This window comes from Psittacula echo (genome assembly GCF_963264785.1).
Source record: "Psittacula echo genome assembly, chromosome: Z".
NCBI lineage: Eukaryota > Metazoa > Chordata > Aves > Psittaciformes > Psittacidae > Psittacula > Psittacula echo.
The window spans coordinates 55,203,981-55,228,409 of record NC_137742.1 but is presented as its reverse complement, the minus strand read 5'-3'; the positions used below and the strand labels follow the sequence as shown (position 1 = coordinate 55,228,409).

The following is a 24,429-nucleotide window of genomic DNA, read 5'->3' as shown; positions in this document are numbered from 1 at the left end:
ACATGTGACAGCCACAATGTATGACAGATGCTGCTAAGCTTGGGAAGAGCTGAAGGGATAGTTAAAACTTAGAAAATGTGCCCCAGTGGGAACAGCTCAGCGGGTACTCTTTGTTTCATTCAACAAAAAGAACATTGAAGGACAAACTGATTACAGTTGCAGTACCAGCACAAAGTAGAGAAAGTTGGTAACAGAGGCTCTTTGGTGGAATACAAACCTTCACAAAATCCAACAGTTGAAAGCTGAAGCTGGGCCCTATTTTGGTCTGAATGTGTCCAGGTTTCTTGAAGAAAACTAAAAATCAGTCTTCAGAAACACTGCCACAAGACACAAACTCTGTCATTCAGATGCAGGAGCCAAGTAAGGTCCCCACGGACCTGCCAATCCAGTCTGGTTCAAAAAGGAACAGACCTACAGCTGCTGGATGGGACAGTGATGGCACTGCAGTCCAGTTCTTAAGATCAGAAAGGAAGTTGTTTTCTACAGCTCTTCAGGGCTGTGCCCTTAAGACTGTCTAGTCAGGTTGCAACACTGCTGTGTAAGGGAAAAAATGGCAACTACAGCCCCACACTTACAGTTCAGTGGTCTTTAACAGCCAGTAAGTGGTGAGCCCTTAGGATCAGGCATCAAAAACACAGCATCAAGCCACCCTGACCGACCACTCTGAATCTGCACATGACCTGAGAATGTGCAGAACAAAGCTTAGTACAGAGGCACCCAACTGCCTGACCAGCTGAACAACACAAGCCCACATCTCCTCCCTGCTCCATCCTCCTTACTGCTGGTTGAGTTGCTCCAAAAGGCATCCAGCCCAGAGCTTCCTTCTTCGCCCTTGAGCAGCCTCCGATGCCCAGGAGCCCTTAGCCTGATGACAGGGCAGAGCTCTTCTGCAGCAGCAGTACTCTTCCCCCAAAGCTAAAGGACTTCAGGTGTCATGGAAAGACACTTGGCACTGCCTGCCAACAGCCCAGCAGCCTCGTGCTGACTTGCCAGAGGATAGTGGGGTAATTCACTCAGGAGCACTCTCAGAGCAGCGTACACAACTCATCACCCAACCCTCATTAACTGGGAAAAGAGGAAGGTGTATTGGTACGCTCACACTGTAACACTGGGAGCTAGCCACAGGCAAGGGGCTGTCTGTGACAGCTGCAAGGAGAAACAAAGCCATGCTTACTACCTGACATCTTCTAATATGTGCTAGGCAAAAGGCATTTTTAGTGAAAAAATCCACCTAGCTGATAGGCGTGCAGACTGCAAATGCAAGGAGCTTACAATGGCACGTGACCAATGCAAACTGGTGTCACAACAAAATCCGTGGTTTGGGATTTCAAAGCCCTGCCGCAGAGTCCAGGCTGTTTGAAACAGTCTCCACCCCGCTGAATGAAAAGACCTCAGATAAGAATCCCCATTTTACTATCACCAAGGGAAGAACGCTGAACTCCCCTGGTCATTAATAAGATCTTAATTAAACTCTAAGTATGACAATAGAAATGTGAAGCCTTAACTATTTTGGTTCCCACCAGCCAGCCCATTCTCTATCCCTGATGTCTAGACACAGAGGCTGCAGGTACGTCTACATACAAACTGAAAACGAAACCAAACTTGGGTCACAGACTCCAGCAGCCAAAGATGCAAATAGGATCAATTCAGTTGTTTCAGTTCATGTGCAGAAAACCCTGATGTTCCCATCACCTGAGGAGGAAGGGCTGTTACTGACACATACATCTTAAAGTTACACCCTCAGGGCAGAAGATGCAATCAGATTACCACAAGTAGTGTCCCGTCCAACTTGTTCAGCAGTAGGTGCTCTGCTCCTCTGTTAGTTCTTTTATCAAGCAACTGATCTTTGCTTTGCTCCAAGTTTGGACCTGAACTACTCCTTGCAGAGTGCACACCCTGTTCCTCTCCTTGCTCTTTTTTCCTCTGAGGTCCTCTGCTACTGCTGTTGTCAAAGGTGAACCCGAACCAGGATTTTGTGAATGCAAACACTGCCAAATCCGACCTCATCAACCCAAAAATTAAAGAGAAACATAATTGATCACTTCAATGTAGGAAAAAAGCCCTTTGTTTGAAATGAGGAGAGTAGCACAATTCTTTCCAATTTCATATTATATCTTGTGGGCCTAATTTCAAGCCTTCACTGCTGTTTCTGTCTTCCTTAGAAGGTAAAAAAAACAAACCAACCAACTCTTCGCTCCACATATAACAAAGCAGAGGTGTCTTGGCTTTCTACTTTTCCCACAGATGTGGGCTGCTTCTAAATAACAGGTTTATACCAGGGGCTATCAAGGGTGGCCTTTTCACTGAAGTGGGCAAGAAAAATGATGCTGTTACATCAGGGTGGTTGTATTTGCTAAGCAGGAGTCCAGTCATGTTAGTGGTTCAGAACTTGGAAGTGCTGGGAACAAACCCTTTAGAGAAAAGCAGGAATCCTTCAGCGCTTTGTTGCTTGCAGAGGTTGCTCTTTGAGTAGAAACATGAACAATTAATGTCCTAATTAATGAAAAATGAGCAATCCTAGAAGCCCTTGCTTCATTTTCTATCTGTAACTAACTGTGTGAGGAAGTGGCTGAAAGACGCAAAAGACAAGACTTTTAAGTGCCCAGTCCCAGAGCTGGAGCCAGAATTCCAGGAGCAGTCTGTCTTTAGTGGCTCCCTGCTATTTACCATCACCCAAGCAGCTTTGAAGTCTTCTTTTGAGAATGCAGCCATGTATTCAGATGCTCAGGCAGGAACAGAGTTGTGGAAAGGTCTAGATGCAGGAAAGCCACTGGGGAAAACAATTCTGAAATCAAAAAAAGCTAACAGGTAGAGTCTTCTATCAAGCACAGCTTGTTTGCAAGTGAATGGCACAGCACACTGGCCAAGGCTAGCTCATTTTCTGAGCCAATACCAAACTGATGTTTGTGACATTACAGCTGCAGTCAACAGGAAAGTTGCATAGGCTTTAGGCTGGAGCACTAGTGCCTCCAATCCAGCAAACATGTAGGCACATGCGCAACTTGAAAGGAACAGCTGGGAGATCTGAGGGACTGACTCCAAGTGTTGGAAGTCCGAAGCAGCAGATTGCATATGGCTACAAAGCCTTTTATCTGCTGGAAGCCCAGATGATGCTAAGAATGAGGTCTGCATCCTTTTAGGGCATTGCAACAAGAGAGGCATCAAAGAAGGTGGGGTGGGGGAAAGATGTCTTTAAGACAAACTAGGATAGAAACAGCATGAAACAGGAAAATAAACACCATAGCTCTGGCATTGAGACAGCCTAATCTTTCCATACTCCCTAAAGCTGAATAGATCTTGGAACAAGAGTGGGTGATTGAGGAGGCATTAAAGCATTTCACAGGTTATGTACACCATATAGACATTATACTTTAATGGCCTATGTGGATAGCCAGCTTGAGCGGAGCAAGAACAAAGAAGTTGGGCAGGTAAAGTAAGAGAGTCATAAAACAAAAGATTAAAAAATGGAAACTGGAACAAGTATGGCCAAAGAAGAACACCATATAGGCAGTGTATGTGGGGGGGTGTTTATTTAATTTTTTTTCCTCTCTCCTCTCACAAGAAGAATGACTTCTCTAGCTTGGGTTTGTTCACACTTCGCAGTTACTGAGCACTGTGCAACCCCATGGACACAATCAATTATGAAGTTCTAGACTGACCTGCAATAACAGACCCACACCAACCAGGCATTACCCTATAGTATGGATTAAAAGAGGGACCTTGCTAATAATAATGTATTGCTTGTTGGTGGCCTGGGAGTCCTTGTCATCAGGTAGTTCAACTCTGTCATAGATGAAAGAAAGCGCAAACTTTACGCAGAAACATGCTTCTCTGTCAAGTAAAACATCTCTCTGACTCTGCTGGGGAAAAAAAAAAAAAAAAAAAAGGAAAAGAGAAGGAAAAGTAAAATCAACCACAAACCATTTCTTGCACAGGATTATACCATTCCTTATGGTTTTGCATCCTGATTTTCCCCAGCAGAAGTTTGTAAGCTATCCCTGTGTGTTCACCCACTTGAAAGGCAGACACAGAAGTGGTCTGGTACTGGGGGTTCCCAGATAGTAGCACAATACCAAAGGAAATAATTTTCAAAGATACTATTTCAGTGTCTTTGTTTGGTTTATATTAAACACATAATTAACTCAACTGCCTGAGCAAACTGAGAAGAAGGCTCTGAAATCAAAGATCTACAGAATTGTTAACCATGAGAGTTCACAAGTCAGGTTCTGAAGTAACCATGAAACTGGCTTAGAAATAAAAATCATCTGCCTTTGGTTCTCCCTTTCCTCGAGCTGCATGTATTGGAGATCTAGTAGTGGGCAGAAGTGAACGCATGAATCTGTGGTGCAGTAGCAGGTCCAGACCTGTTCCCAGAAGGCACAGCATGCTCTGTCCCCTGAAAATGAGCAGGTGCAGGAGGGGCTGCAGTTCACATTATGCACTTGCACATCTCCACCCATGACTTGGGGTAATCACAGGCTCTGATTTTCCTGACCAGGGCAAAGTTTCTCCTGCAGTTCTGGTTACCGCAACCACTTCAGCTGGGCTCTCACAACAAGTACCACAATGCCAGGCAACTCTGGATGTTGCAGCTGTGTCCCACACTCCTTGCAGCTTCCTGGCTCATTTGCAGGTATTTATTCCAACAGCAAAACAGCACAGCAACAGCATCTCTTTGAAGAAAGCTGTGTGAAGGCCTAAAGTAACTGCCAACAGCTGCATCAACTTGACATGGACATAATTTGCAACCTATATTTCTCAGCCTCCCTACCACTTTCTTACAGTGGAGAAAGCACATCCAAACCCTCCCTTATTCCCTGGTTTCTATCATACTAAACCAGAAGAGTAGTGTCAGCAGAAGAAAAAATACATGCAATAATGTTAATAACATCTCAACCAGATAAGAGGTAGAGGAGATGAGACTTCCCAACTCATTCGTAGGTTGGTTATGAGCAAGCAGCAACAGCACAAAGACTTAAAGCACAGTTACACAAAAGACTGGAGATGGGAATAAAGCTGTCCATCTCCAAACAAGGGAAGAGAGGAGTGCAGATGCCCTGCTTGCATTTAAGGACTGCTGTTCTGTTCCCTGCAGCATGCCCCTCCACCAAGACTGGGCTGGGATAGAAGCACTTCTGACACCTGCTCTGAACTACTGTCTCTGCTGGGCTGCACCTCCCCTTCTGCCCCTTCCCTTCTAGCAAGGAAAACTGCACTAAGGTACAGGCCCTGCTTCAGGATGGAGAGGAAAGGTTCAGGCATCAGCTGAAACTCCCATGCACTATAACCAAAGGTTCTCCCACCTTTGGATGATAGCAAGCCATGCTGCAATAGCAGGTCTCACCTATTCCTAAGCAAACACCACTTCCTCTTCCCACACTAGCACCTGTCTGCAGAAGAGGTACCCCAGGCCAGAGAGCAACCTTGTGCCTCGTTGTGGTCCCACCAGACAGACAGACACAGTGATGGATGCTTCTCTCTGGTGTATTTATTTCAGAGAGGACCACCCCATCCAACACATGGACAACACACAGGCTGTTCTACTTGCCTGGTGTGACACTGCATGAACAATGGTGCTAAACTCATCTGGCTGCAAACACAAAGGCACTTGCAAAAGGGACTGCACTAGCCTGTGGAAGTCCCTGCAGGAAGCTGTGCTGACCCTCGCCTGGTCTCAAAGGAAGGAAAACAGAAAAAGAACAAACAAACCCTTCTTCCACCCCCAAAAAACCCCAACCAACCAACCAAAACAAAAAAAAAACAAAACCAAAAAACACTCCCCTAAAAAAACCCTACAACTTCAACGAAACAAACAAAACCAAAACAAAACCCCCAAAACAACAAAAGAAAAAAACCAAACACCAAAACAAAACCCCACTTTTGCCAGTGCAGAGGATGTCCTCAGTGCTTACTTCTCAGCTTTTCGTACTTCAGTGTGCCTCCTTCCCACAAGCAATCACACCTTACTTAGCTGTTATTCTTACCTAGCTATTACAGTAGTCAGTTTAGACACAGAGGCCCAGTCAACCCAGGGCTCCTGCAGGGCATCTGAGCCAGGGTCAGAGAGCAGATATGCAAAGGTTCAGTGCCTCTTAAGGTGGATCTTGTTAAGGCAGAGGACAGGGGTCTCCCCAGGCCAGGTCTAAATGAACTTAGGACATGCCCTTAGCTCCTACACCTAGGAAACTGTCCTGAGGGCACAGGCAAAGGCATGGGTTGCATGGAGCAAATACAAGCGTCTGGGTAGAGCACACTTACCCCACGCCCCAGCCCGTGCTCTCGCTGCTGTGACATCCACCCGAACAGCCAGGCTGGCACCCTGCACACCACTCCGTCTCACCTGGGAGAAGTTCAGCCCATTGAGCGGGTGGCACTGCTCCTCCACTCTCTCCACAGCGCCCGTTTGCTTCCTCAGCCGCTCTGCTTCCTGGGCCAGGTACAGATCCAGGACAGGCACACCTCGTGACTTGATGTCCACCTCCGTCAGAGAGTTCACCATCAGCATCACCCACACTGGCCTTTTCCGCTCCCAGTTTCCAGCAATGGCATTGAAGAGGTAATCTGCGTACAATCCTTTGCCCCGCTGGTCTGGGGTCATCCAGGACGGCATCATGAGCTTGACATACTCCAGGTGCCGCTTGAGCCGGTGGTAAATATCACGGGGCAGCACATCCTGGAGGTTCTCCCCCTGTGGAAGGAGCTGGCAGCTGGTAAGAGCTGAGATGGTGTAGGGGTCCGTGAGGTCCAGCTCAAAGTACACAATGTGGCTCTGCTGGAAGGCCTTCTTGGAGTTCTCTGGGATGAAATCCCAGACACGTGTGTACGGGACATGGATGGTGCCAAAGAAGTAAGACGGGGGATCTCTCTTGATGGTCCACAGGAAGGAATTCAGCTCACTTTGCTAGGGGAGAGGGAGACACAGCTGAGTACAGACGTTTAGACAGGACCACTGCAGTACAGGCCTTAAGGAAAACATGTTGCCAAGCCAACAGGTCACCAGGCTCAGCAGCTTGCCAGCATGGACCTTTCCTGAAGTGCTTCTGCTCACACAGAGTCCTCTTTGACCACCCTTTTTCCTGAGGTCAAAATTCAATTTTCATCAATTAAAAACACAATAAGGCTAGCCTTGGCTTTCTCCCCCTGACAGGTTACACTGGGTCTTCTCAATAGCAACACCAGCATAGCTCATCACCTGGGTATCTACCACAACCAGCAGCAGAGCACAGCCCAAGCAGGCCATGCTCCAGGCAAGAGGCTTATCGAACATCCACCATTCATTGACATCAGAAGCTGATATCACATTGCTGAAGCAGAGCAGGACAGCAGGATTTCAATCACCTTCACCTTGATGCTTCTCACCTCAGCATAGCAAGCACCTTTAATCAAAGAAATGGCTGTGACACTTAGAAGGTGCTACAGCATCTCAGGAGAACCTTCCACTCTGAGGAAGAAATGAGACAAATGAGTAACACAAAACACAACTGGCAGGCAGACTTGCTGGAGCAGGTAGAAATACAGTTGCACAGGGATGTAGCACATGGCAGACAGGCAGACAGTCAAGACCCATCACAGCCCAGTTCTCCACTTTCTTAAGGAGCAGAGAAGCACATGCAATATCTTGGAAAATAAGGGAAAAAATTCTCTAGGCCAAACACAGCCTGTGGTTTCAGGACATACTCTTACAAACACAGAGGAGGAAAAAGCTTCTTTCTTTAAATTAGCTTTTTTAATATTTCAAAAACCAAAACCATCACAAAGTCGGAATTAGACCTCAAGTTGATTTCACAGCACCCCAGAATTACCAGAGTACAGGGCTGTGGTGAAACCCTAAGCAATCCCACAGGGCAGGAGGGCAGACAGGGCAAAATGGATCCTGCTTGCAACCTGCCAAGTCATTTTAAACCAGCAGCAGGCATGACCTCTATCACCTACAGCATGCATCCCTCTGGTGCTGCGGTCCTCGCTGGAAGGATGAACACAAACCGTTCTGTCTGCACAGACAGGAAAGGGTAGCCTTTGCATGTCTAAGTAAGAAGACAGGCTTCCTGATGTACTCAAAACATCTGGTCAGCCTTTAGCCAGAAGATAACTCTAACCTCAGCTTTGAGGCTAAGTGTGCATGCGTGCTGATCCAAGAAGCCTGCCCGACTGCCAAATACAGAACAGGCTGCTTGGAGGAATTTATTGGAAGCACACTGCCTATAAATTTCTGATACTAAGGACCCAGGGTCAGAAAGGTTAATCTTAAAAGACTGCTCTGCAATGGCTCATCCCAGACAACCTCCTCCAGCAGCTCTCTACATCAAACCCAGGCCAAGATCAGGCAGCACTTCAGCAAAGTGCTAGCACAAGCCCAGCTTACCAGCACAGACCAACAAACCAAGTATACTCTAAAGGGCTCTTCAGACACATTGAGTGCCTGAAGGATACTTCAGGCCTTGATAACACCATGCTACCACTCTGGATCCTATAGGACAGCCCCGGAATGCACTTCTGAATAACAGACAATAAAAACTCTCATGAAGACCATGGGAAGAAGAGACAACAAACATGATGCAGCACCCAAAGGTAAAAAAGAAGTAGGGCAAAAGATGAGTATGAATCTGACACAGACCCAGCAAGAACACTGGAAATGAATACACAAAGAGGGAAGTGAGACAGGGCTCACTCCTGTCGTTAGTCAGAAGGATAAAATGGAGACACACCACCTGGTAAGAAATGAACTGAAGTAGTGGTCAGCCAGCTTTCAGGAGGAAGGAGCAGAAGTGCCGGTTGCTATCCATAAGCAAGCAAAAAGATAAAACACCTGGGACAGGCACTAGGTCGGGAGGTCAGCACTCCTTCACTTTGCACAAGTCTGATCATGTATGAGGCAGCGCACAGCAAAACCACAACTGCAAGGATTTGTAAGTAACAAATGGTCACCAGCCAGCTTAAAACTTCAATTCAGCTCCTGAATAAACCTAGCCAGAAGGCTCAAGACTAGCTGAATGATACTAGGCTTTAATGTGGATCATCAGCACTGCTCCTGACTACTGCACACAGGCAAGTTAGTAAGGCTCTTGGCATTGTACCCTTACTTTTTGCTTTTTAAATTCCCCCAGCTTTCACAATTGGATACTGAAAGCAGAGTAATACTGACAGCTATTAGTGGTACCACTGAGGAAATCACACACGCCACCAGGCACAGAGTAAATAAAGTCTCCCTTTAAAGAGCCTGCAGCACAGGCAGAGGAAGCAGGATGAGACCTAGCAAAAATTCTCACACAGTCCTGGAGACTGAGACCTTACAAAACAGAGCAGCTGGGCACTCTTGCTGATGCTTCCACACCAACAGGAGCAGTCATGAACTTGACAACCCACCCCAAGGGCCATTTGGACCTCCCTTCTCAGAATTACTTGTAGCCAGCATGAGGGGATCAGGCAACAGGCCTCAGTTTACCGCCATTTACAGCTGTTTGGGACATGCTAGTGCCTCATACTCCTTTGACATCTCCGTTTTCCTCAGGAGGCAGAAACTGGAGTTCCAACACTGCTTTACCTCCATGCCAGACCCCTGTAAACAGCTTTGCGTAAAAGGGGATGGGGCAAAGTCCTTGGTGTGCCTGAGCAGGTCTGTTCTTCCCCTGCTGTACCTTCTGGCACTGTCTTGTCTCTTGTCACCTCCTGGTACTCACACGTTTTCACTGCAGCTTCAGAGAGGGAAAACCAAGGCTATAATTTCTCCCCAAGACCGTAAAAGGGAATCTGTTAAAACAATGTTCTAGGTGGCTGTGAGATAGCACAGGAGCAGTGCTGAGGCTTGTTCAGCACTGCAGTACACGCCAACACTGGCAGCACCTCTCTCACCTCACTTCCCTGACTGCATGCACTAGATAAAGGTGCTACAACCTAATTTTTCTTTGCAGTAGGATCCTTATACACAGCTGTTACACCAGGAAGGGGTGCTTTAAAACCAGCACAAATTACAGCCAAAGTGGTGTCTGGAGGCTTAAGAAAGCTGAGTTGTATTGCTCCAGGATTTTCACTTTCAGCAGCATAAGAACAAAAAGTCAGGTTCACGTATATACAGATCAAGATTAATATATATATATATATCAAGATCAATTATTTCTGTCTCCACTGTTTACAGGTCATTTACAGGTGATACTCACTGCATTACTCATGATGGGAAAAACTAGGAGCAATGGGAAAAAAATGGAGGGGCAGCCTTAGGAAGAGAGTGGCGATCATGCAAGAGAACACAGGTCTCTCAGTCTGCTGCCATACCAAGACCTGAGGCAGTGTCACGCTAGCTGTACCAGACCTCCTTTGTGCCTCAAGTTTAACCTCCCACTACACAGTGCCAGATCAAAGTACTTCTGGATGCTCAGCACTGTGGCACAGTGTCTTCTCCTCAGGCTCACCATCCCAGGTGACAAAGAGCTGGCTGTGAACTGATTAAGGATATCAGCCCAGCCAAAAAATTGTTTGGAACAAAAAAGGAGAAAGGCTTTACCTCAGCCAGCAGGGGAATGAGGGAGAAGGAAAAGAAGCTGCTCAGGCTGACACTGTTAGAGAAACAACGCACTGGGACCTATGGGATTTACTCCCTACCGTGAGACTGGGAAGCCTCTCTTCCCAACCAGGGCTTCCCAATCCAAACACCACTGCCTGCCAGGAGATGGAATGGGGATACAAAAGACCAGACAACGCTTTCCCAAAATGACAGGACAATAGTGTCAGGCACTGCCAAAATCATCAAAAAGCATAATGCACGTCAAGGGTTTTTCCTCAGGATTTGAGGAAGGGTCTAGTAAAGAACAAAAAAGTCCTGAAGACCAGGAGAGTAAAGTGATGTTTTGCAGATCAGTAGCTGAAACCAGAGCTCATATCCTAACACCTGCTCTATAATCACGTACCTGGTGACACTGGAAAATCTCATGACCTCCTGCCTTCCTTCTACCTACTTCACCAAAACACAGGCTCTATCTGAGAGGTAGTTTCATTATCTTGCTAATAGATCTATTAAAAAAAAACCAAAACAAACAAACAAACAAACAAACAAAAAAACCACACCAAAAAACACACAAAAAAACCCCAAACCCAAACAAGCAAACAAACAAAAAAAACCCCAACCCCACAACCCTCAGTTTCTGTTCATTTCAACTACCCGCAGCAGATTGTTTTTCCAGCATGATTTATAGATCCAACCATAGGATGCAACCTGTAGTCTTCAAATACACAAATACCACTGTGTTTGTCAGACATCATGCATCATTTCATGTGAGGCAGTAGTGATTCTGCTGGAAGAGTGTTGCTGAAGAGGAGCAGAAAAAGCACAATCTTTCTTCCAAGAAACAAGCTCAAATTGGGCCGAATGACACACTGACTGTCATGAGTAAAATTATGGTAAACATACAGAAAATATTGCAGCAAGAACCAGAAGGAACAAAGAATGCAACTAGTGGCAGTGCTCTGACCATCTAGAAGAAAAGCATGGAAGTTTAAAAACAAACAAACAAAACAAACAAATCGATGAGGGCAGGTTGTGGTGATATTAGGAACGGAGTCTCAGAGGGGAAGAAAAACTGCTGTCCAAAAACTGAGCAACTGGATGTGAACTCCAGACATGGGAAACCTACACCTGGTCAGATTCCTTCTGCGTCACTTCTGCTTCCTGCCATCTTCTGTCAGTCACATCTATGTAGACTATACATTGTCCAGCACAAAATGTGTGACTCACTGTACAGGCAGGTGCCGTCTATGGCTTCAGTGTCTTTCAGGACCCCTAACCCTCATACTCACCACTCAGCCTCACACCCACATCTCCCAAACCTCAGATCAGGATTGGATTGTTTCTCAATCTGCAATATTATCTTAATTTTTCTTTGGTTTTTTGTTTTGGGTTTTTTGTTGGTTTGGGTTTGTTTTTTTTTTTTGCTTGCTACAGAAGCAGAGCATGTGGCATGCAGTATTTCAGCCAAGCAGGAAGCCCTATAACCTTCCCTATATGGCTTTCTCCCTCCTTCTTATCTATCCCGGCATTGTATCTTGTCACGTTCATTTATACCTAATTGAGGCAAAGATTGTGCCTTTACTTGCTACGTAAAGTGCCTCATGCATCTACTGTAATGCACACAGAAATGCTAGCACATTTTTAATAATCATTCTCTTGAGCTTTTGCCCACTTGCATTACCGGCACTCTCAAACTCAGCTTAAGACTGTAAACAGAACTGGTCTGGAGATAAATACTGCACTGGCTACAAGTATGAAAAGAACATGTATTCGGTCTCCATTTGCCAGAAGGAAAAAAATAAAAATAAAACCTTTAACTAAAAAGCCAAGGGTTTGGAGCAGACAGATCACTTGCTCTGCCAAAGTGCATGTGGGGAAAGGTAGCTATTTAAATTAATTGGCCCCCCCATCAGAAACAACGCATCATAAAACACTAACCAGCTACAAACACAAACATTCAGCTGTGAATCCCTGGATTCTGGCTTTAAATTTACCAGTCCACTCCAACGTTAAACAAAACGACAGCATCACCAGACCACATTACTTAGTAAATGGAATATAACGCAAAGGATTTCAGCATGCTTTGTTTTAGATTAACTGTTTTTAAAGCCTTCCTTTCTTCCCATATATCTAGTAAAAAAAAAAAAAAAATATGATGGGACATATTATTGGTTGCAGCTTTAACTATAATTTTGAGTGATGATGAGAAAGCCCTCTGAAGTACTGTATGTTCATTCCTTAAAATAGCAGCTTCTCTCTCCCAGGCACTGATGCACATATTTCTTTCATGACAGAAGCTTTAGGCAACCTGATAAAAAGAAGAAAGGTAATCTAGAGACGTAAGAGATACCATAAAGAATTAAGACAAAAACCAACAAAAATCCTTCCCTGATGATGCAGGGACAAGAAGGAATATTTTTCCCAAGAGGTTGGTGTAAATATCAATAAGAATGCACCCAACATCTTCGCAAATAAGGCAGATGCTGCCATTCCTATATGGCTTACCACCACTGTCCTAATGATCCTAGGAAACAGCCTGCCAATTCCAGAACTACAGGTGGTCTCCCATTTTAATGACAAGAGTAATCAGCAGATAATGAGATACCATTAACACATTTCACCTCCAGATTTGCTGGTAACTGGCAGAAGTCCAGTCAATGGCTCTTGAGGGAAACTCCCTGTGTGTCCCACCAAATTGTGAACTACACATTTCTGCAAGGACCTCTGCTGCTCAGCCTGTCAGGGGCTGTTCCCTTCCTTCTTGCTCTCACTAGCTCCTTGCAATTGATTTGCACCAGCCCACACCTTTCACACTCCATGCCCTTAAGGGGAAGAGTGCACTCACTCCAGAGGCTTGACCTGGCTTTATGGCAGTGTGACGGCTGGCCACCTATAAATCCAGTTCACAAACTGGTTCCAGGCAGAAGCAAATTGGTAAGGCACCATCCTCCACAGCAGAGTTAAGCTCTGTCTAGCTGAGGCAGACACCTCCAGTGAGGCACATACATAGCTTGGCATAAGGTTGAATTGGCAGTGCCCTAAATTCTGAGAGATACTTCAGCCTTCTGCATGGGGGGCAGCATGCTCAGCTGGAGGCAGCAAGGTCCCTAGACCAGAAGATGCGTGTGCAGGTAAGAGAAATGTCAGAGAAGAGATCTTCTTTATAGTTGCAAAGCTTTCTCACACCTACCCGGCAGTGAGGCCACTGCTTTGGCATCTTCCCAGTGCAGCAGGTCTGCACTTCTTAACAGATGCGCTGGAGGAGGTAACCCTGCCTGGGGCAAGAGATGAACATAAATGGTGAGACCTATGTCCCAGGAGCCTCTCAGGTGCACAGCACCTCCAGTCAGCCTGCTTCCAGGTCCAAGCAGACGCCAACAGACTGCACACATGGTATGTTAACGCTAACAGAGTGCATCAGAACAAACTAAATTCCTCTGAAACTTCAACAAGAACTGTATTCTAATCAATGTCTGATTTTTAATGGAAATGACACCCTACTCACAAGCTCCACACTGGACAGAACATCACCCCTAACCTGCAGTGGGGACCCTCAGCTGTGCTTGTCATCCTTCAGAGCCGGGCCAGGCCACGCTGCTCTGTTTAGTACAGTCAGGCTGCTCAAGTTAGAGGACAAGCGAAACCTAACACAACTTAGAACTGTCCTTCCACTTCAGGGGCACGACCAGGTTGGTCCGAACCTTGCCCTACCTCCAGCGAGGGATGCTGGCAGCAAGTCACTCCAGGAGAGCCCGTGCCGCTGCGACCGGCGTAGCTCGTTCCACACTGCGCAGCACCGAGTCTCGCTGGGGGTCATCCCAGGGCCTTCCACCTCTATCAGGACCCAGCGGTGATCGCCCCACCCGATGCCAAGCCCCGAGACACCACCCGTCCTGTCCCGTCCCGCCCCGTTCCGCTCCCGCCGCACACCAGGTAGAGCCGCCTCCGAGGGAAAGAGACCGCCCTGCGCCCCGGTCCAGATCCGGACCCACGCACACACACAGCGGCAGCTCTCGTGCTGCCGGCTCCGCAGGCCGGTGCGGTGCTGTGCGGTGCGGCGGGCGGCAGAGCCCCGCCGTGCCAGCTCTTACCTTTCCTCGGAGAGGGCAGGCGGCGGGGCCGCGGCTCTGACGCGCTGTGGCCAGCAGGAGGAGGGAGCCCGGCAGCAGGCAAAGCCAGCCGCGGCGCACCATCCCGCTCGCTCCCACTTGGCACAAGTTTCCTTCTATTATTTTTGTCCCTTCTTCTTCACACTTCCCTTTTTTCTTCCCCCCTGTTTGTATTCGTACTCTCCTTCTTTGGCCCTTTTTATTTTTCCCCTCTTCCTCCCCCCCCTTTTTTTTATTTTCTTTGACGGTAGACCCAATACCAGAGCCCTTGCAGGAGCGGCCCCGTCCCCTGGCCAAGCCCTACAGCCGCTGCCCCCTCCTCTTAAAGGGTCCCGTGCCGGGCGGGGGGAGAAAGGGGAGGGCGCGGGGCCCGCCGCACCGGGGGCGGGCAGTGGGGCGGAATCGGGGGGGGGAAAGAGAAATCCTCCGTGCCCCGCCGCCTCCTCTTCCCGGCTGAAGTAGAAGCCGCATAACGGCAAGATCCGGGCTGGCCCCGGGGGACTGGGGTGGATGCGCTCGCCGCCCCGGCAGCCCCCCACGCACCCCGCTGCACCCGGGGTCTGAGGGAGGGAGTCCAACGACCCCGTCCCTTGCCTCCTCTTTGGCCAGCCTGCCTGCCTCTTGCCTTTCCTGCCGGTCTCTGCCCAGCATGCAGCTCTCCTGAAGTACATAGAAATCTGAATGTTGTAGTTTCTCCCCAGGTCTCTTTATTGTCTGTCAACTTCGGACTGAGGAACTATTTTGACTCATTCTTGTCTTCTTGTTTCAAGAAGCCCTGTGCCAAAACTGTGTGTCCACTGCACCAAAAGATAAAATGCACCAAAGACATATTAAGATAAAAAATGCACCAAAGACATATTACCATCTTTAATTGCAAAATTCAGCCATGTTTGCTAAGGAGATTGGTATTTAAAGCCTCGCAAAAGTACATATTGCTAATAACTCTTAAAACTTTTGAGCAAGGCCAGAAATATGTCAGTATTTACTCTGTTGCACGTTCAAAGAATAAACTTCCATAGCTTTCAAAATACTTGTGATAGGATCTTCCTGATAATTTTAATATGGCATGTGTAATTCACATAGAGCAAAACTGTTAACACCTTCAGGGCTTAAGCTAAGAAAACCTTTAAAGTTAAAATACTAACTCTCCATTGCCCACCACAGTGTATGGTGCTATTCCATGTACATTCCCTCCTGCACCATCCCCAGTTGTTTTAATTAAGGACTTCCAAACACAGAAGAAACCAAAACCTGTTGAAGACGTAAACAGAAAGATAACAAAGGTCAAACGAAGAGGGAAAAGTTACACTACTCTATGAACTGGCATCTGCTAGTTTAAGTAGCAGAATAAGGTGCTGCTTTTCTTCAGACCATCCTCCGAAATGCATTTCTCCATCTTCTCTTGACATTCAGTAACAGTATTTTTACCATTTCTACTTTAGTAGTCACTGTTATACTCACTTTCCTGTGGGAAGAATGGAGATGCTTCTGCCTTTTCTTTTTTAACAGCTGGTGGACCTGACCTACGCCTGGGCTGGGTACACTGTGTGAACAACGATGGTCTTAAAAGGCTGCAATTAGTTTCTTGATAATGTTGCTCTGTCTATGGAAATACCATGCACAAAGCAACAGGCAAGCTGCAAACCAACTGTTTCAGGCTCTTTCCTGACTCAAATGGTCATTGTTTATTTAGCTTTAGCCTTTTCTTACTTTTAAACTCATCTTTTCCAATGCCAGAGATCCAAATATCTGTCCCTAAGATTAAATTTAAACCTAAGGTTAAACTGTGATTCAGAGTCAATGGCAAAGTTCCCACCAACTTGAAGAAATTGTCATTTTTTACATTTGGTCAGATAGCCTAGTTTTGTGGTGCAAAATAGTTGCTTCTAGAAGAAGGTATCCAGAAGCAAACCCCTTCACTGTCTTGCCTTGTCCTATATGCATTACTGTATTTCTTAATACATTGGATTTTGAGAAGAATGACATTGATAATACGTGTAATGCATCTTCTTTTGTTAGGTCATGCCAGCCATTTAGAACAAAAAGCATTACCTGACAAATAATATGGCATTTATGCTATATACAACATTTATAATCCCCAACTATTTTAATTGGTATGCATTTTTTGGCATGGAAGCCAGATAACATTCATGCAATATCTAGATCAAGCTATAGAGAACAAGAATAAGTCTTTCATGGCATAGAGATGTGCTGCTAGACTGAATTCCTACTTTCTGTGTGACCATTTTTAGTCGCTTAAGGTTCTAAAGTAGCAAAATGCATAACGCTTTCTGAAACACACAGCTCACAGGCATACAAGCAATGCAGATTAAGATGCTGCTTGGCTTTATTTTTGATCTGGTGGGAAATGCATTCTTTCTGGTGAATTGCCAGTGGAAAATAGGCAATGAGGAAGGACAAGTTGAATGTTTTACAGAGACTTTCAAAGGAATTTATACTTTCACTGCAATGTCTCAGTAGAAAGCGACATCCTAGACCTATTAACAGAAAGCTAAGAGATAAAACCAATATTATTTAATAAAGTCCCATTCATAGAATGACTGGGATTTGTTTTTCCCAGTCCCTTGCAAAATTATTTCAGTACGACTTCAGCATGTGCTTAAGGCTAAGCATGTGCTTAAGGCTAAGCATATGCTTATGTATGTTGCATAGAAAGGGTAAACTGCAGCACACGCCTAAATGCTTTTCTGATCAGGGCCTTAGACCCCAGAGAGTCTGTGACCTGAGTTGTCTGGTTGGTAGTTAATTCAAGATAACTGAAAGAGCAGGCACCACAGCCATGTCTCTTACAATGTCAGAGTTTAAGCAGCTGTCATACACAGGTGGTTGCTCACACTCACATCTCAAGCTTTTAGGCATGCCTACAGGTGGGACCAAGTAGTGACCTGGGCTATGTGTGAAAAACAGCTTGGGTTTGTTGTATGGGGCTTGTTTTGTCAGCAGATATTTAACTTGAATCAGTTTCCCAGGCCATAAGAGAAGTTATATGGAAATTGTTGAGAGTCTATCAGAGGCAAAAGCCTCCTCAAGTGGGTGTTACTGCTGACAGATCTGCAGAGGATCACAGTCCAAAAGTTCTGCACATGCTGATTTAGATGGCATATGTCCATTTGCACACGTGGCACCGTGCGCATACAGTGTGTGCCCTCCTGACAAACCTCCAGTTTGTTCATGGTGCTTTTGCTACCTAACATCAACAATGTTAGGAAATGGGAATGGGAAAGAAAGCCACCTCATACAGCCAAACACAGCAAGCCTTGAGTAAAAGAAGCTGCCACGAAAGCGATTTGCACAGACTTCTGGACAGAATTATATTCACACTCCATTAACAGGCAGGTCAGCTGAGATTTACCCACTATCGAAGAGGATTTGGCTGGTTTTGAATTCAACATAGATTTTAAACATGATTAAAGTTAAACATGAGGATTTACCACAATTTAAAATTATGAAAAAGATATCATAAAGCAGATAATAAAGGAGGCAAAGGAGCTTTCTTCACAAAGTTGAGAAAAAGTACTCTATCTGCATTTGAAAGGAAGTTTGCTTAGAAGGATTGATGTGGACTTCAGAGATTCAGGAACACAGAGCCCCAATTATGCCTCTAGATAAAAAGGGTTAGTGAACTTTGTAGTATGTTACTGTATGAAAGTGTTAGGTCAGCTGGAAGGGAAATATGGGGAATATATTACAAAGTGAAGTGGTTACATGTAATTATCAAGTATAGTCAGCCAGAAGCCAAACATAAAGAGTAAAGAGTGGAATTCTGTTCTCTAAACACATCTTAATAATAGTAATCTCAATCTGAATGGAGAGAGAAAGCTAAACAAAAATAAATCTCTTAGGCATTGAAAGGAGGTGAAGAGAAAGTACATGATCAGAACAGGGAGCTCTGAATTGTGCTAGGCCCCAGCACTTTAGAAATAAAAGAGAGGATCATTTGAAGCCAGGCTGGAAAGAGTTAAAGGGCAGCTTACAAACCTGTTTCCCGAGTCTGAAAATAGTCTTTATAAGAGTGTTATCAAAGCCCAAACTGTTTAAAAGGTGTGAATAAAATGCTAACAAAATAGTAAAAATAGTGTGAATTATTCAGCTATTAATTTATAATGTGAGGACAAAAGAATGAAAAGCACTGTCAAGATAAATATGATTAATGCATTATTTTATTGAACACAGTAAAAAGGGCCCCCATATCTCATGCATATAGGAAGTACTGTATATCTTGAGGTGTTTATATATCTGAGTTGAGTTGTTAATCATACTGCCACTAGAGAAGCAGAAACAGACCAAAGCTCCGTGGTGAAGCACAAATAGTCTGAGTGATATTAACTGATTTTGTCCACAAAAAGGCATGTTCCATGCCAATCAGTCCATCACTAACCCTCACCATCTAATGCTTTAGTGCTGCTCTGGTTGAGCATTGCTGCACCATGAAATCTCAAGTAAGCACATTGGCCGAACCTGCTCTGCAGGGTGGGAAGGGAAATGTAGGACTCTGAAGGCTAGTCCGTCTCTCTCTCAGGGAATGGTAGCTCCATTGCTAACCCATACACGGCCCTCAGCCCTACTAGTCGAGAAAAAGCAGCTTAGGTGTTGGAAAGGAGAGATGCAAGAGTCTCTCTTCTCTTCCCACTTGCTTCTCAGGCCCTTCAGTGGGTTGGAGGAAAGATGCAGGAGCAATCAGCCGTGGAAGCCCAGGTGGATCCTGGTCCTGCACACAGAGTCATCCACCTGGGAAGCAGCTGGGAAGCCTGAGCCCCTCAGGAAGAATTCACAATGTGTAAAACCTCCAGTTTACATAAGTAGATTTCTGATGTCTTCCAGAAAATATCAGAACAACTTCACTGTGGAACAAGTGAAGAAAGTCTAAACCAGGTAGAAATGCATTTAATTCAGCTTATCCATTAAACTAACATGACTTTTTTCAGGATATCTTTTGGGAAGAAAAGCTATCCTGATTTTTTAGCAGCTGTAATTAAAGACTTCCACAAAGAGGGGAGGTTTTTCCCTGAGAGAAAACATTTTGTTCTGGTTTTCTAACTGGCTTTAAGAAAATTAGCAAAACTGTCAGAGTTGAAAACACAGTGTAGGCAACACTCGAACTTATTACAAAATGTTGTCTTTGCAGTATGTAAGGAGTCTCTTTTTTTTTTTTTAATAAACACATACATGGTGAACCTCTCCTTGCAGTCACTAAGGCAGAACAGACCTACAGAGTGCATCATGGAAGTGAAGTTCCAGCACAAGGGAGACTGCATGACTTTAATACAAACTTCAGCGGGGCAGGACTTTTCCATGGGGTGGTGGAGCTCAGGTCAGGCATTTATGGCACCACAGAATTGTCTGTCGTGCATGCCCATTCAAGCCTGACTTCTGAGAAGTACTTGAGTGTGTCCTTGTATGGCACTAAGCCACTGAGTGATCCTGCTGGGTTATTTGCTATATAAATGTGCACACATTTGCTATATAATGTACAGGAAATGACAGTCCCTGACTCAAAGCATTTAATGCTCAGATCCTGCAAAGATGTACTTAGGCAGTTTGTTTCACACACTGCAAAATGTCCCAGGAAAATTAAAGACAGCATACTGAAAAAGTTTCATACAATTTAGGATTAGCCTTGAGGTCTCTCAAGAGATCGCATAGCTGGATATGAGCCTGTCAGTGATTATCCTTCACTTGACTGTAGAAGTTCTTCTTTTTTGTCAGCCCAGCAGTGCAGCAGAGCTTAAATTAAGTTTCTATTCTAGCTCTATTTCAGTGCTAATTTTCCTTTAGTCAGCACTTGCTTTGCTTTCAGACAACTGGGAATTTTCTTTCTCTCCACTAAATATTGAGGAAAATTACTTCACTTTCTGATCGGGGTGGTTTGAAAGGAGAAGAGAAGAGAAGAGAAGAGAAGAGAAGAGAAGAGAAGAGAAGAGAAGAGAAGAGAAGAGAAGAGAAAAGAGGAGAAGGGCAAGGGCAAGGCAGGGCAGGGCAAGGCACGGCACGGCAAGGCAAGGCAAGAAAAAGGGACAATAAGTGTACATTCTACTTGTTCCCAGAAATGGCACAAATCTAGCTTGACTATTTTTAATGCTGAATCTATTTGCTGAAACAGCATTTGGGGTTGGGGAGGGGGGCTAATAACTGCTAACTGCCCTTTAGTCATTACTATTGTACCTAGCTTCACAGAACAGGTAATCTCAAAGAACTGGAAGAATGTCCAACCCTTATCGGGTAGGGTGACCATTTCCACTGGAAATGCTGCATAACTTTCTTAGCCAGTCTGGATCTGATTTGTGCTCTCTCCACCAAGAGCTCTGTCCAGGACTTCAGTGGTCACAGGATCACTCCCAAAATCCTCTGTTAAAGATGTGCTACAGAGGCCAAATTACCTCTTCTGTGCCTGCTGTCATGACATAAACCAAATTTTTTCATCATTATAGTGTCTTTCAAGTAAGTGAGTTGCCAGGCACATGAAAGCAGCAGGAGTATGTTGAAGCTCAAGACCAGGAGGTTTCTTGGATGCATACTTAAAGCGTTTGGACAGTACCACAGCTGAAACAGATCTCTGCTTTGAGGGTGAGGTCTGGTCAAAGGCACTGTTGTGTGGAAAATAAACCCAAATGAGAACAATCAAAGGAAACTGAACCCTTCATTGTTCTATGTGGTTAATACCAAATACATGTAAAACCATTTAGGAGGAAAGTTCCTGGGGCGACAGTTCTTCTCAAAGCTATTTCCCCATCAGGTGAAAGACCTGGTACCGAGCCTTCTGTACCATGCCATTAGCAAGCCAGAACCTGGTACCAAACCATTAACAAGCCAGACCATTCTTCCCTTGACCCAAGGCCCATGCACTGAAGCTACTCCACTCTCTCTTTGCCTTGCAATGGTTGACAGGACTCATACCTAGATGCCGTGACTATCTGCAGCTCTTTTAAACCAAAGCCTCATTTTTTAAACCTCAAAGGCCTTTGGTAGAATGTGCCATAAGCTTTCACACTTGAAGGTAAGATTCTGGATGGAACAGCCTAATTCTAACATATGAAGCAGAAGGACTTGCGCACCTCATCTACCCTCCTTTCAGCCACACAGGGACACAATCCATAGCTGGAAAACACAAGGTCTAAAGTAAGAGTTCCACGAATCTCCCAGACCTTTTTGTCTCCACAGCTGAGAAGTAGTTGAGCTAGCTGCTACTCCCTTATCCTCCCCAACCACGGGGCTGGCTTTTACCAGTGACAGAAGCTCACCCATAGGCTTACCTCATCTGCTTTCTGGAAACTGCACAAAAGGGTCAGAGCTACTTTCCTGAGTCCGACTGCACAGGACTGCAGCACAGGTGTGTGCCCTTGCACAGGCAGGATCTGCACAAGATGCTGAGGGGGATTTTAAAGAGCACTCAACATTGAATCCAGTCTTCATTCTCTGCAGATAAAGGGATTTGGGATGTATTGGTCTTTGCCCCTCCTCCTCTGCTAATCCATAAAGACATTCTCACCAGAAGACGGAATCATTATTTCTGTGGGTGCACCCTAAAGGATAGGATCATACTTTTCCTAGGCTGGTGTCTTCACTGTTACTCATCTTCATTAAATTCCGGCCACTTTACTGGGCTTCAGGCTTCAGTAGGTGTCACAATATCTGTTAGACATGATGAACTATCTGTCCCTGGGTCCTCCTGCTCAATAGCTACCAACATCATAGGCCAATAGCAGGACAATATATAGACTCCACACTAAGCATTCATACTGGTACCAAGCATTTTGTACCATGGTGAGCCAGCTCTCACAGTTCTGTACAGAAGGCAGGAGAGCTGTATGTGCAAATAAAACCATCTGGGTTCAGCACAGGAAGCTATATATTGCCCAATTCTATAGACGGAACAAGGAAAGTACTAGGTTTTTTGTGTACTTTCACTTCCTGGTCCTGTTTGACTGATTTACAGATGCCTGACAGTTCAGCATAGAGCATTGAGAAAAGTTACAGATAGCACTTTAAATCCAGTTAAAGGTTTTTGGTTTTTTTTTTTCACCTCTGCTCTCTTCTTGACTTTGGCTCTTTCCATTGTCAAGCAATTTGACAACAAAGCAAGAATGATCAGTACCTAGATGTGTCAGGCTGTCTGTGGACAGGTACAGCAGCAAGATGGAGTGACATTCATGCAACTGAAGTAGAAAGAAAATGTTTTAATGTCATCTGTACAGAGACTGTGTTCTAAAGATAGCAGGATTTGGGGAAGAAATGGCATCAAGGACAATAGCATTTCCTAACTGTCTAAAAATGTAATAAAAAGTCTTCAGCTGAATAGCAAGTCTTGTAGGATATATTCTGGTCATTCTTAGGCCAGAATATCAGAGAGATGGGCAAATGAAGGTGGGAAGAGATTGCATAATTTCTCAAAATATATGACTGTGAATAACTCATTAAAACTGAACAAAATTTTTATTACCTATCCTGTAAATTTAGGCCTCTATATGGCTGTTGCCTGAATGAGAATCCAGACAAATGCACCCTAGCAGAATTTCAGTTCCTGATGAGGAAAAGGGAAAGAGCCCAACATACCCATTCTGCATTTTGGGACTAGGTAGGGTACAAGAGTTTTTGTGTGTGCCAAAAAAACTTTTGACACCAGAACATGGCTTTATTCACCACCTGTTTTACCCCTTGGCTGCTGTGCACACCGGTTCAGCAGCCTTGCTGCCTCTGCTATGCCTTCAGTATTTGCATTGCCTTGTTATCTATTGCATCACCCACATGATTGCTTTCCTGGACCTATCTGGCAAAGGAGAAGTTTCTTGCCTGCTTGAACTTAGCACACCCCCAAGATGCTCTGCTTATAAGGACTTCTTTCTCCCAGCCTCTCGCTCCTTCATCCTGCCTACCAGTGCTGCCAGAATGCCAACCCCAGCCTGGCAGGGCTTGTGAATTTGGGCTCAGTGCCTTGCAGACACAGCAAAATCACTTTTAGTCCCAGGCTGGCTGCTTAGGGCTCCCAGAAGTGTCTACTCACTGGTGGAATTTTGCTGCAGACTGGCTAAACTGCAGTGGATACTGGAGCATCAGTTATATATAGAAAGGGTTTTCCTAACCATATGCTTACCTCAAGTCAGTCTTTCCTATTAAGATAATAACTTGTAAATAAACCCCATCATCACTTAAAGGATAGATCTCTGATGGGGGGTGGCAGGTAGGGCACAGAGAGAGAGGACAGTGCCTTGGGAAGGGAGCATGGAAGATGCCACCACTCTGTTTTTGATGGTGAATCATAAGTGTGTCAGGATGGAAAAAGGTGACTCTGTGTCCCACATCCTCCATGACAAATTCCTCTGCAAGGTGGGGATGTTAAAAACACAAGGGGTAACTCTGCAGTGACAATTCCAGGCCTGTGATAAAAGTCATCCTGCAAGTAAACTCCCTCCACGTGCTCATGAGGAGCAGCTAATATGCCTGTAAGTGAAGACCATAAGGTTCAGTTTTGCCAGGACATGTTCTTCCTGTGCTGGCACCCAGACAGTTCTAAAAGTGGCCTGAAGGCTGTAACCCTAAACGTAGGGAGGAGATCACACTTCCTCATGAAACATGCCCCTGGGCCTCCATAAATTACAGAGACACCCTCAGTAAAGGCTGGAGGGCTGGCTATTTGTTTTTCCTGCAGAACTCAGGCCGGTGTTGATTCATGATGCTTGCTTAGAAGTGCTCTTTCAGTGCATTTGTGTGAGACAGCAACAGCACATGGGCCCTTGCAGATATTAAAAGCACGGCAGGACCTCTCCTGAGCAAAAAGGGTGATAATCCTTGGCCAAACCCCAATGG

The 24,429-nt window shown here is 45.3% G+C and overlaps 1 protein-coding gene across 1 annotated transcript in view; it reads right to left on the bottom strand.

Moving 5' to 3' along the window:
- The window catches only part of TRABD2A (TraB domain containing 2A), a gene marked incomplete at its 3' end in the record, with an annotated part of 82,668 nt that extends 67,821 nt beyond the window's left edge, over positions 1-14,847 (bottom strand). Inside the window, exons 1-2 of the mRNA XM_080638441.1 lie at positions 14,590-14,847; positions 6,341-6,901 (exon numbers count right to left, since the gene is read on the bottom strand). Of these exons, the coding sequence (XP_080494567.1) occupies positions 6,341-6,901; positions 14,590-14,691 (663 nt within the window). The 5' untranslated portion in view covers positions 14,692-14,847. The remainder of the gene's footprint in view (positions 1-6,340; positions 6,902-14,589) is intronic.
- Between the last annotated feature and the right edge of the window lie 9,582 nt (positions 14,848-24,429).